The sequence below is a fragment of the Lygodium microphyllum genome, chromosome 17, assembly GCF_053477565.2.
Source record: "Lygodium microphyllum isolate KBCC chromosome 17, Lygodium_microphyllum_v1.1.10, whole genome shotgun sequence".
Taxonomy (NCBI): Eukaryota; Viridiplantae; Streptophyta; class Polypodiopsida; order Schizaeales; family Lygodiaceae; genus Lygodium; species Lygodium microphyllum.
The window spans coordinates 133,302,515-133,315,523 of record NC_141151.1 but is presented as its reverse complement, the minus strand read 5'-3'; the positions used below and the strand labels follow the sequence as shown (position 1 = coordinate 133,315,523).

Here is a 13,009-nt window from a genome sequence, read left to right as displayed (position 1 = left end):
TATTCCTCATCTTGGGCCAAGGCCTTACCCCCCTAATAACACAGTTTAGCATATACTAGTTTCTACTTCCCACATTATGTGAACTTGACTACTGAGCTGCTAGTACAAGAGGAAAGACTGCCAACCTAAACCACTTATTGTGCTTCTAAGTGAGGCCATCAATGCCCACATTCATCTGTCCATTCTAAACAGCAATGCTCCAGAAGTTTGGGAGCCTTCTGAGTCGCATTCTGCTCATGCAAAGTTTCTCCAAAAGAAACTCAAAAGTAAATACCACCAACATAAAGGGATTTAGACCTTCATAGACACCTTTTTGAATCCTAAAGCCACATTCCACCGGTGATAACCATAGAAAAGTATATGGCAAGCTTCTAAAATCATTTTAGTGTAGCAAAATTCCATAGCTTGCCAAGACAATACATCGGATCTTCCCATTTGCGGCAGTAACAGATATTGGATTGATAACAGGTTCCTGTTTGGGACTGTAAAATATCAATTTTGCCTTACATCAGTGTAAGGTTAAACATAATTTTTAGAAGCATTTTATTTTAGGTGTGTTATTCAGTTCCAGCCAATATCTGCTTCAGGAGAACTTAGTTAATTTTATGTCATCCACATGCCAAGTTAACATTTCACAACAGACATGAATCAACGAGGACTAAGAATCGGGAAGGGTTGGGGGGGGAGGGGATGCTTTGAAGGATGCAAAAGAAAAAGAATCATAAGTCAATGTCAGATAGAAAAAAATTAGCAACTACAGGAGGATGAATGGGTAAAGCCTATAATCCAATTATTATTTCCCAAAAGAAAGTTTGTTATTTGTACAGAGGGAAAAGCTGATACAGGTTACACTGATGCAGTACAGCTCCTTTTTGTAACAGAGCCGACTATCCTGCATCAACATTGTCACTGCAAGTTGCAGATAGTAGAGGCAACTCTCTGTCTCTGATTGGCTCGACATTCAAGACAGACCTTTCTTTATGTAAGGCATCTTCATGGTGCTTGCACATCTATGTATGTCCAGAGTCTTCTCAAACATACCTCATCTTTACAACATGACTCTTCTGTGAGTCTCTTCTCATTGTCCCTGATGGCTTAGGAAGAATTGAATTCAAAACTCTTTCCCTAATCATATGACAGTTTGTTTTGTCTCTGCAACAAAAACTACACAAAATGTAACCTAAATGAAACCAAATGTTGAATGGAAGTAAATGTAACAAAAAATCTCAAGCTTCTACCGAGATAGCACAGCTACATCATATAGAAGAACACTCACATAGAAGTATAGCTTGCAACGATACTTCAGAAAATTGGAATAAGTTCAGTAAAATTAATTCTACCAAGAGTTCAAAGACCCAGTTCTTCCTTCAACTTGGTGAGCAAATCTTCAATTTCATTTGCTGCCTTCTTGCCACTTTCTTCTGCATTAGATTTATCATTATTATCACTTGTATTTGATGACCCGCGCTCCTCTTTAGACTTGAATCCATAAATGTCCTCTTTTTCCCATACTGATTGATTTGTATCAACAATGTTTGTCAGCTCTTTCTCAAGAAATTCCACAAACTCTTCACCTATTTCCTGCACAGTCAAACAGCAGACTTAAGCTTCTCCTCCATCCCTTCTATGTTTTTGCCGCAATCTTAGATTCAATAATGTTGACCCTTGATGTACACAATGGAATCTGTAACAGAGATTGATGCTCTGCTGCACTTGACAGCAACAGGATATGTTGATACCTCACTGAGGGTTCCAAGAGAGAGATTTTTTGTTGCAGTATTTTCTTTTGGAAACTTGGGAGTATTGTTATGCAGCATAGCTGCCATTAAGAAAACCCAATAAAAAGGAGTTGTGTGTGTGGGTGCATGGTGATGATGGGCAAATGCAAGAGGCTCATAAAGATGATGTGATGGGCAGATGCAACAAGCAAGTGAAAGATAATGCAATGAGCAGATGCAAACAGATAATGTGGCTATTGTAGGCAACATGCTGAAGCAGGCACATTTGTACCTTCTTCATTCATTCATTCATCATATACATCTTCTCCTTTTTGTGTTTAGTGTTCTCATCTCAGTTCATTGTGTTTTAGTCATGTTTGTACACTTTTTGTTTTCTATGTGCAAACCCTGCCACATCACCCACTTGGCTCTAACCTCTGTCCACATGCATTAAATGGTTGGAGCCACATGGTTTCAATAGCCTAAGCCCTTGGTCACATGTATCAATATCACCCAATGAGAAATGAACTTATGATTTAAAATGAACTCTAATTTTGATATAGCTAGCTCTTGGCATGATGACCATTATGATGGACAAGTGAAGGAGCTACATGGTACAAGGACAGGGCAAAAGGAACAAGCTGCAAGAAACTTTCATTAAATTAAAGTTTGCAACTGAGAATTAATGGCCATTTGAACATTTTGCCCAACAAGCAACTCACTTAATTATAAAGCAAGCCCTGAGCTTAAGTTTGGTCTCATAAGCAACTCACTCATGATTAAGGACCCAAACATTGATTAGTCATTGGTCAAAAACAAGATTTGATAATTTGATCAGGAAGAGATTGGCTACTCATTCAAAAACTGATGTTGGCTATTTGGAGTCTCATTCAAGAAACACAACTTTGGATATAGCCACTCTTCTCTTCTTTGTAACAAGAATCGCAATTTTCAGTCATGAAGCATGAGTTGACAATGTATACAGAGTCAGGACACTAGGTAGTCTTTTTCTCTCTAGAGGGGAATGTTGAGCTAAAAATTACACTACATGCTAATTAGCCTCTTAAACAGTCCCAAAACAAACTTAATTAATGAAAAACCCTAAAAAAGGAGTGGTTCAAGAGTGTTTCTGTGTAAACCCGAATTTGGGAGGCTCCATATCCACATCTATAAATAGACAAGCTGCCCACCATTCAATCTCATCCTTTTGTGCAAGTTTCTCACACTATCGTGCAGATTTCAACCATCAACCACCTACCATTTGCTATCCAGCCACCATCGACTACAACCCTCACCATCCAGCCCAGCCTATTTCCAGCCATCACCTTGATGTTTGGAGGTCTCCATTTGCTACGTCATCATAGCACTAGATCAACCTACGTTTTCAACATCTGGTGCCAGGCTGTTGGGAATAAAGGGCCATCGTGCCTTTTATATGTGCACCGGTGTGAACACACCCTTAGCACATTGTACTTTCATATATATATATATATATATCTAAAACCTAAAGTGGCACACTTGTCATTGTACCAAAAACGTGCTCACACTCTACACTGCTTGCTCTAGCTCTGTCTCTCTGTCTCTCACTACGCATACGATAGTCCGCCTCAATCTCCCTGCCTAATCGATTCCTACAAACTGGTATCAGAGCCGGCAAGAGGCATTGCGAGCAGGAATCGCTGGCGGGCAACAATCGGACAGAACGGGCAGTAGCAGGTGACGGGCTGCAGCTGGTCGGGGGCCCAGTCAAGCTGCGTGACAGGCGTGACAGGCTGCGACTGGTCAGGGTCCAGCGTGGACCACGGCGACTGCAACTGACGAGACAGGGTAGCGGGCAGCAGCCGGCACATGGCAGGCTGCAAAACAACGAGGGGCTGCACGACGGGGACTCCGCAATTGACCTGCGGCAGGCGCCATATTAAGTGGGGCGACCAGCGCGAACGGTGCACGATTGACGGGTCAATGGACCCATCATCAATTTTTTTTTTCTCTTCAAAATCCTTTGAAATTTCCCCCTCTAACCAAGGTGTTCGCGCACGCACGCATAGTGTGCAAATTTGTGTAGATTTAAAGCCTAGAAATTTGGGGCTTTTCCCAGATTTGGGAAATTTTATGCAGGACAAGCAAATCTGTTTCGGAAATTGCATGAATTTGTCACATTCTGTCCCCGAGATTTGGGGCTTTTCATGTACATGCACAAATTGGGCTGAAATTAACCCAATTTCTCGACATTGAGGCACATTGGACCCGTGCAATTTGGGCAAAATTTGTGCAGCATTTGGTCATTTTATGTACATGCAGGTTGAATTCTGTGCAATTCGGACATCAACACTTGGTAAAATTTGGGGGTTTTATTGAAGTTGCTCTATTTTGGCAAAATTGGACAGTCCTATGCATGATAGAGGAAATGCAGATGTGTGTTTGATGCTTTGAGCACAAAATTTTGGGGCTTTTGACCGTTCATGTCAAATTTTATGCCCGTGGATACATGTACAACAGAAATTGCAGCTGAAATTTTGGGATTTCTCATGTAATGTGATGCACATGCCCTTAGAACAGCTGTAATCAGTTAGATAATGCTGTAGCACTTGGTTTGGTGCTTCTGAAAACTTAATTACAGATCTGAAATTTGTACTTCCGTGTGGTCATTTATTGCTGATTGGTACTTGTTTGTACCTTGGTCACTTGGGTAACAGTTCGGGCCTGCATTTGCTGGTTTTTTTGTCACATTTGGGCTGAATATCATGGCTGGCAGCAATGACAGCAGTAATTTGATGCACATAAAGAAGCTTGAAGGCGCACATAATTTTGCAATGTGGCAAAAACAGTGCTACAATATCTTGTTACAAAAGAAGCAGGCAAAGCCGATAAAACCAAAGGAGCAAAGCCTGCGGACATGGATCAGGACGATTGGGATGAGTTGAATGAGCTTACACGCTCAACCATAGAGCTATCGATTTCTGATGCCTTGCTCTTCAACATTGAAGGTTTGGATTCTACATATGCTATATGGACTAGACTGGAAGAACTGTATGCACAGAAGAGTGCTGCAAGCAAAGTGTATTGGCTGAAAAAGCTTATGGATTTGCATATGAAAGAAGGTACAGCAATGTCTACCCACTTGAGTGAGTTTAACTCCATTTTCAGCCAGCTGGTTGCCTTGAAGTTCAAGATTGATGAGGAATCTAAGGCTACTTTCTTGCTTTGCACTCTACTAGAGAGTTGGGATACATTCATGACTGCTATGAGCAATTCTAATGTGATCCTTTTGTATGCTAATGTAGAGAGAGCTCTACTTATGGAAGAGATGAATCGGCAGAACAATGCATCCAGTAAGTCTTCCAGTGCTTTGCATACTAGGGGCAGATCACAGCAAAAGGGAAAATATGATGGCAAGGGACGCAGTAAATCACGTGGCAAAGATGTTGAATGCCATCATTGTGGCAAGAAGGGTCACTTTAAACGCGACTGCTATAAATGAAAGAAAGAGAAAGGAAAAGGCAAAAAGACAGATGATAGCAAGGAAGAGAAGAAGGACAGTCAAACTAAGAAAAGCAGTGTAAAAATTGAAGAGGTGAATGTAGTCACTCATGACAGTGACAGTGGAAGTGAGGTACTCTTTGTCTCTTCACACTTTGGTGCACATGCTTTACTTGCAGATACAGATGATGACACGCATACCTGGATTCTCGATTCAGGTGCTTCCTTTCATGTCACCCCTCATCCTGAGTGGTTCTCCGTCTATACAGGGGGTCGACATGGTGTTGTCCATCTTGGGGACAACTATGCATGTGAGATTGCAGGCATTGGCAGTGTGCAGTTACAGTTTCAGCATGGCTCTGTCTTTACACTTCAGCATGTACGGCATGTACCTCAGCTCAAGAAGAGCTTGATAAGCACAGGGCAGCTAGATGATGATGGTTTTCATACCACCTTTGGTGATGGAAAATGGAAGATCTGTAAGGGATCTAGGGTTATTGCCAGAGATTGCAAGAGTGACACCTTGTATCCACTTCATGTATCTAGTATGTGTGACCATGTTGTTGCCGTTGAGACCGAGCAGCCAAGCGTTTCTTTGTGGCATGGCCGGTTGGGACACATAAGTCAAACACAAATGAAAGTGCTTTCTCGTTTGGGTTACTTGCCTTGTCTTCGCTATGCTGATTTTGAGCATTGTGATCATTGCATTTATGGCAAACATGCACACGCGTCACATAAAAAGTCTCTTTCTTTGAAATCTTCTCCTCTAGAGTTAGTACATTCGGATGTATGTCAAATGCCAGGATTATCTTTAGGGGAAAAGAAATATTTTGTCACCTTTGTCGATGATGCTGCACAGAAAGTATGGGTTTACCCTATTAGTAGCAAGGATGAAGTGCTTGATAAGTTTAAAAAATTCTTAGCATTAGCTGAAAATCAGACAGATAAGACACTTAAGTGTCTTCGCTCTGACAATGGTGGAGAATATGTGTCCAAGGCCTTTCAGGCATTTTGTGACAGCAAAGGGATAAAGAGGAAGCTCACTGCCCCTCATAATCTGCCCCAAAATGGAGTTGCACAGCGTATGAATCGGACCATACAGGATAAGGTCCATACGATGCTGTCTCATCTACATTACCCCATGGTTTCTGGGCAGAGGCTGTTATGACAGCCGTTCGCTTAATTAATCGGTCACCAAACAGGTCTTTTTTTTTTGGGAGCGTGGTCAGGCAAGCCACCTTCATATGCTCATCTGAAAGTGTTTGGTTGCAAGGCTTTTGTGTACATTCATAAAGAAAAACGCAGCAAACTTGAGCCAAAGTCCTGTAAATGCATTTTCCTAGGATATGGTGACAAGGGTGAAATGGGGTATAAATTGTGGGATCCCGAGAAAAGGAAAGTAGTGCGCAGTAATGACGTTATCTTCCGGGAAGATCGCATGCACAAACAGCCCGAAAAGACTGAGGAGGTCCGTAGGGTTGTATTCCGGGAATAAATACCTTTTGAACAACAAAATGTGCCCGCTGTACAGCAGCAAATACCTGCTGTAAATGAACCTGTAAATGCTGAAAATGATGCTGGAAATGATCAGCCAGCTATTGCCCATGAAAATGAGCCATTACATGTGCAGGAACAGCCAGGACAGCAAGCTGTTAATGCTGATTTGTAGGCTGAAATGCCAGGACAGCATGCTGAAAATGGAAATTTGCAGGAACAACCAGCAAACAATGACCATTGGGTTAGGAGATCGTCTAGGGCTACTAGACAACCTGATAGGTTTGTTCCTAGTGCAATTAATGTGGCTGATTATGTCATGTTGGCAGACTGTGGTGAACCGTCTTGCTTCAAGGAAGCAATAGACAGACTGGACAGCAAGAAATGGTATAAAGCCATGCTGTCAAAGATTAAATCTCTTGAAAAAAATGGCACTTGGGACTTGGTGCACTTGCCTAAAGGGCAGAAAACCCTTCCATGCAAATGGGTTTACAATATTTATGTCACTTCTGGTTCCTCACCAAAGTACAAAGCAAGATTGGTTGCAAAAGGGTACAAGCAGAAGCATGGAATTGACTTTGATGAGATTTTCTCTCCTGTAGTCAAGATGACTACAGTGAGAACCATTTTGGGCTTGTTTGTCGTTGAGGATATGGAGCTCATACAGATGGATGTAAAGACTGCGTTTTTACATGGTGATCTGCATGAAGACATATATATACAGCAGCCTGAAGGGTTTGTTGAACATGGGAAGGAAAAAATTGTATATAAACTCAAAAGAAGTTTGTATGGGCTGAAACAAGCACCAAGAGAATGGTATCATAAATTTGATACATTCATGCAGTCCCAAGGCTTTCATAGAAGTCAAGTGAATCACTGCTTGTACACCAAGAAGGCAGCAGGTGGCAGCCTAATTATCTTGGTTTTGTATGTTGATGACATGCTGATTGCTGGCAAGGATACTCGTGCCTTAGACTCAATGAAGCAAAGTCTTCATGGCAGCTTTGACATGAAGGATCTTGGTGATGCAAATCACATTCTTGGCATGCGAATACTCAGAGAAAGATCGAAAGGCTTATTCTATCTATCTCAGCAAGAGTATATCTCCAAAGTTTTGCAGCGTTTCAATATGGAGGGGGGGAAAACAATTGGGGTTCCATTGCCTCCATATGTGAAACTTAGTGCAGAGGACAGCCCTACATCTGATGATGAGAAGGCTGAAATGGTCAAGATACCATATGCTTTAGCTATTGGCACTTTGATGTATGCTATGGTTGCTACACATCCTGACATTGCCTTTGTAGTGGGAGTGGTTAGCAGATACATGGCAACCCCTGGCAAGAAGCATTGGGATGCAATGAAATGTATTATGAGATACCTCAAAGGCACAAAGGAGTTGTGCATCTACTTTGGAAAGCAGAAGGCATTTGTTGTTGGGTTTACGGATGCAAACTATGTTGGTCATGCGGACTGTAGCAAGCCCACTTCTGGGTATGTGTTTACTTTCACAGGAGGAGCGGTCTCTTGGATCTCCGGGCTACAAAAGTGTGTTGCATTGTCTACTACAAAGGCAGAATATGTGGCTGCCACTGAGACATGCAAGGAGACTTTATGGCTTTCACGTCTGGTGGGAGAGCTTGGCATCACAGAGTTACCTGTTCTCCATTGTGATAGTTAGAGTGCTATCATACTAGCACGGAATCCTGTCTTTCATGCAAAGACAAAGCACATACAACTGAAGGACCACTTCATTAGAGATGTACTTGACAATGAGAGCATTGAGCTTGTCAAAGTGCATACAGATGATAATCCTGCAGACCTCACCAAGGGTCTTCCAGCAGAGCGGTTTGCTCATTGCCAACAGATGATGGAAGTTTGATAGATATATTTATTTCAGCTCTGTACATACCTAGACTTAGCTGATTCTTTTCTCCTCTTAAGGCACATTGCCTTTAGGTGGGAGGTTGTTGGGAATAAAGGGCCATTGTGCATTTTGTATGTGCACGGGTGTGAACACACCCTTAGCACATTGTACTTTCATATATATATCTATCTAAAACCTAAAGTGGCACAATCGTCATTGTACCAAAAACGTGCTCACACTCTACACTGCTTGCTCTCACTCTCTCTGTCTCTCACTGCGCATACGGCAGTCTACCTTGATCTCCGTGCCTAATCGATTCCTACACAGGCGACAAGCTATTGCCATCTCTCCCACTAGGTGACTGCTACAGTACCTACATTTTTGCTGTCCAACAGGCCACCTACATCAGCAAACACCTATCATATTTGTCGCCTGATAGTTCTCTGCCTCGAGTGATCAATTCTCAGCCTTCTCTGGTGGTACACTGCTACATTTACCATATTTTGGCCTCCGACTACTATGTTTTGGTGACCCACTTATTGCCCTTCATTATTCAGTACTCTCTCATATCCAATTGGTGGTTACAACACTCTGGATCCGTCTTTGGTGAATGTCACACTCCGACGCTCTATTGCTTTGCCCGTGAACATTTTGTACACTCATGCATCATTTTTTAGCTAAAAATGCATTAGCTTTACTTAAACAGCCCCAAAACTTGCTTGATAATGAAGAAACCTAGTTTATTTAAAAGAAACATGATCCTAGTGAGTTTCTATGTTCCATAAGCACAAACCCACTTGGGAGGGCCCAAACTTTCTATAAATATGTATGCTGCCTTCCCTTCAGTATACAATCTCGTTATTGCAGATTACAGGTGTTTCAGCTTGCTGCCCACACCCCATTCACGGATGACATCTCAGCCAAAGCTGTCCATTGTTGTCTACATCAATTGGCGTCTGATTTCCAGCCCTCTTCACGTAGTTTAGAGCTAATCCCAGCCAGAGACTGTTGTTCTTGCACAGACCTGCTGCCGTATTGCCTACCACGTCATCTGCAGCCTGCGTTTGGCGGGTTTCTCTCTCCTCTAGCTGTCGCCAGGCTGTCCAGCCAGCATTTGATAAATTTTCTCTCTCCTTTGCTGTCGCCCAGCTTTTGCAACCTGCGTTTGGCTGTTTTCTCTCTCATCAGCCTGCGTTTACTGCATATTCTCTCCTCACTACCGTCTGCATCAGATCCAGCTTCTCACTGCTGTGTTTGCTAGTGTTCGACATCCGGAGGCTGCCTTGCTGCGATTTGGGATTTGTTCAGAGTACGACACACTCTCCAGCTCATTACCCCTACCCTGATCCTTGAGATACAAGAGTTCGAGATTCAATATTCATTCACTGCATAGTGTGTTTGCTGCATGAGCATTGTATATTCAACAGTTATATCACTTTAGTTATTTTTTGTATTCATTGTCTCTGAGTTACCCTAACCCTAACTGTGTTCTTTTATCAGTCTGTGCTTTATCGTACGAATGTTATTTGTGTTTCTGTGTCAAAGTATTTCTTTACATGGTATCAAAGCCTGATACTCTCTGAGAAACCTACTAGGCCTTTGATCTGAAAGCTCTCCGCAAGAAGCAAGAACAACAGTAGTTTCAAATGACTTCAAACACATCAACACCAATTCAATCTCCAGAACAACCTATGCCGAGAACCGAGTGAGAATAGGCAGAACAGCTCGCTTCACAAAGTTCCAACATGGTGAAAGACACTTCTGACAACATGGAAAAAAGGCTATGCAAGCTTTCCACTAAAGAATATCATGTAATCATGGACTTTAGACGAAAGAAGATTGAGGAGCTCAATCGAAGAATTGCCCTTCAGGGGAAGCTACTCAATGAAGGTATGCATGAATCTCTCTCATCAAATGTTGCGCATAAATATGATGATATTGCAGGATCGTCGAGACCTCCCTCAAGGATGGGCCCCCTTGTTGGAGAAAGAGATTCGGAGTATGTTCCATTCTTTCATCCTCTTCCGACCACTCCGGTGCGAGGTATTTTAGATTCGTCTTTTGTTTCTTTATCTTTTACCTCTTCTATTTTGCATTATACTGGTAGAAATCATGAGAAAAATAGAGTACAATTTGTTGACTACGGGAAAGGTTCTCTTAAGGACCAATTCTTATATGTTAACACGCGTCGTGAAAATTATAAGAAAAAGCCAAGAACCTCTACCCTTCCTTCTTTTCAGTTTACTTCTCAAAATCAGAACGAATTTGGTGTTCTTATTTCTACATTGCATGATGCATCATCATCATCATCATTTCATTTTCAATCATTAAATGGTAAAAATGAACAAAATGCATCTGCACCTTTCACACCACAAATTCAAACCCCGCCCATCCCACCATATTCTTCTGCTGCTTCTCCACTTTTTTTTACACCATTTACATTCCCCTATCAAACACCTCATGTTGCACATTGCACCGCACCGAGGGGTTATGGAAACATAGGCGCTGCCTTTAGGACCTCATCTTTTCCTCCATCGGGTGGTGTTCCACCTACTTTTCACACACTTTCAGGTCATTGCAACCTAGGTATCCCCCCCAGTCTCTCCCGAGTGTGAATCAGTTGGTACCACAACTTGCCTCTTTAGCATTACCTAGTGGACCTTCTGGTCATTCTGTTGTGCCCCAATCAAGCTTTGGACATGGCTTTCGTGTCCCAATGCCTCCATCTCCATTGGCACCTTATGGAAACATTCATTTTCCAATGCCTTGGCATCAATCGGCACTCATTGGACACTCCCAGCCTATTTTTGTGTACCCACCATTTCCCCCTCATTCTTTCTATCAGACACATCCACCACCACCATCTTATCCCACTTTCCCAACACCTCATGGTTCCAGCTCATCTTTTGCCAAGCATGCTTTCAATGATAAGACTTGTTTTAACCGGTCAAACTTTACCATTTGGTCGAACTTGATGAGACATGTCCTTGACTCCCATAACCTATGGGATCTTGTGCAGGGCTTGGAGCCCCAAACCGATCCCGCACTTGTTCCATACGAGGTTGTCCGCTCATGGAAGACTAGGAATGCCTCTACTATTGTCGAGCTAATGCAAGGCTTATTGCCTGAGTTTCATTCTCAACTTTAGCATTTTGACTTGGCATTAGAATGATGGACACACTTGATTGACTGCTATGTGGCTCGCGATAGGACCCGTCGTATAAATCTTGACCATGAGCTCCAAACTCTTTAAAATCACTGATCGGGATGACTTGAAAGTCAAGTTGGCTGAGTATCGGTGACTTCTTGCCGAAATTCTCCACTATGGGGACTCCCAAGTCCTCTGACAATCAAGTCACATTGTTTCTGAACAAACTCCGCAGAAAATACTTCAATTTTGTGGAAGGTATAGTTTCAAAGCCTACCATGCCTACTTTCTATGAATTTGAGTGTCAGTTGTTGCGTTACGCACGGTTGTTCAATCAATTTCATATGAATTCTTCCTCAAAGGGGGCTCTTGTTGCTCATTCTCAGAAGGGGCAACAAGAAAAGGGCAGACAAAATCAAACCTCCACTCAAAATCCAAAACAAAATCAATCCAGGGAATCATAAGGAAACTCCCAATCATAACTCAAACAAGAGTGGCAGAATGTACCTAAAAAGAATAGGTATTGTCAACGTTGTCAAGAGATTAGTCATTTTGACAACGAGTGTCAATCAAAGGCAAGAGGCACAGCACCCAAATCTAAGTCTCAAACCCCTGCCCCTTAATTGGGCAATCCCCAACAGGGGAGGTAGCGCGATGGTAAGGGGCAGTTTAAAGGTCAGACTCATATCGCCACCGCTCAATCATCCCAGTCGACAATGTTCTCAACTCCAAAGGGCTTGTCTGACTGGTCTACAAAGGCCCACAATATCTCCATAGAGACATCAGATGCGAGTCTCATCCACATCTATGAGTTGCGTTCTGACGAGGTTACCGCAAAGGCCCACTTGTCACAGCTTAGCACTTTAGCTCCTGTTTGGATTGTGGATAGTGGAGCTACACATCATATGACTCCTATAGAAGACATTTTCCGTTCTCGAGCCCCTGCAGCCGGGCAAGTTTGCGTAGAAAACTCCTCGGTCGAGATTCAAGCTCAAGGTAGCGTCACTTTTGCCACTGACAGAGTCCGGATCTGGCTTCACTGGACAATGTATACCATGTTCCTCAGTTTGGGGTGAACTTGTTATCTGTTCGAGGCGAGCAATTTTCTTTACAACGACCACAGTCGAGATCCTTGACTCTCATACTAGTTTAGTGATTGCTCCCGGTGAGAGACAACCTAATGGCCTTTACCACATGACACATTTTCTAATCGAGTCGACAACCGAGGGCTCCATGTTCCATAGTTTCCAGGCATTAGCCACATCTCGAGAGCCTACGAACAATGAGTGTCTTTGGCACTTTCAC

At 42.6% G+C, this 13,009-nt stretch overlaps 1 protein-coding gene across 5 annotated transcripts in view; it reads right to left on the bottom strand.

The window, feature by feature from the left end:
• Positions 1-739: 739 nt before the first annotated feature.
• The window catches only part of LOC148022377 (uncharacterized), a 34,406-nt gene continuing 22,136 nt past the window's right edge, over positions 740-13,009 (bottom strand). For 3 of the 5 annotated variants that reach the window (XM_087697998.1, XM_087698000.1, XM_087697995.1), the window contains exon 4: positions 1,277-1,581. In XM_087697998.1, coding sequence (XP_087554124.1) covers positions 1,348-1,581 — 234 coding nt within the window. In that variant the 3' untranslated portion in view covers positions 1,277-1,347. Of the gene's footprint in view, positions 1,165-1,276; positions 1,582-13,009 lie in introns of those variants that run through there. The other 2 variants (XM_087697996.1, XM_087697997.1) reach the window with 2 other exon arrangements.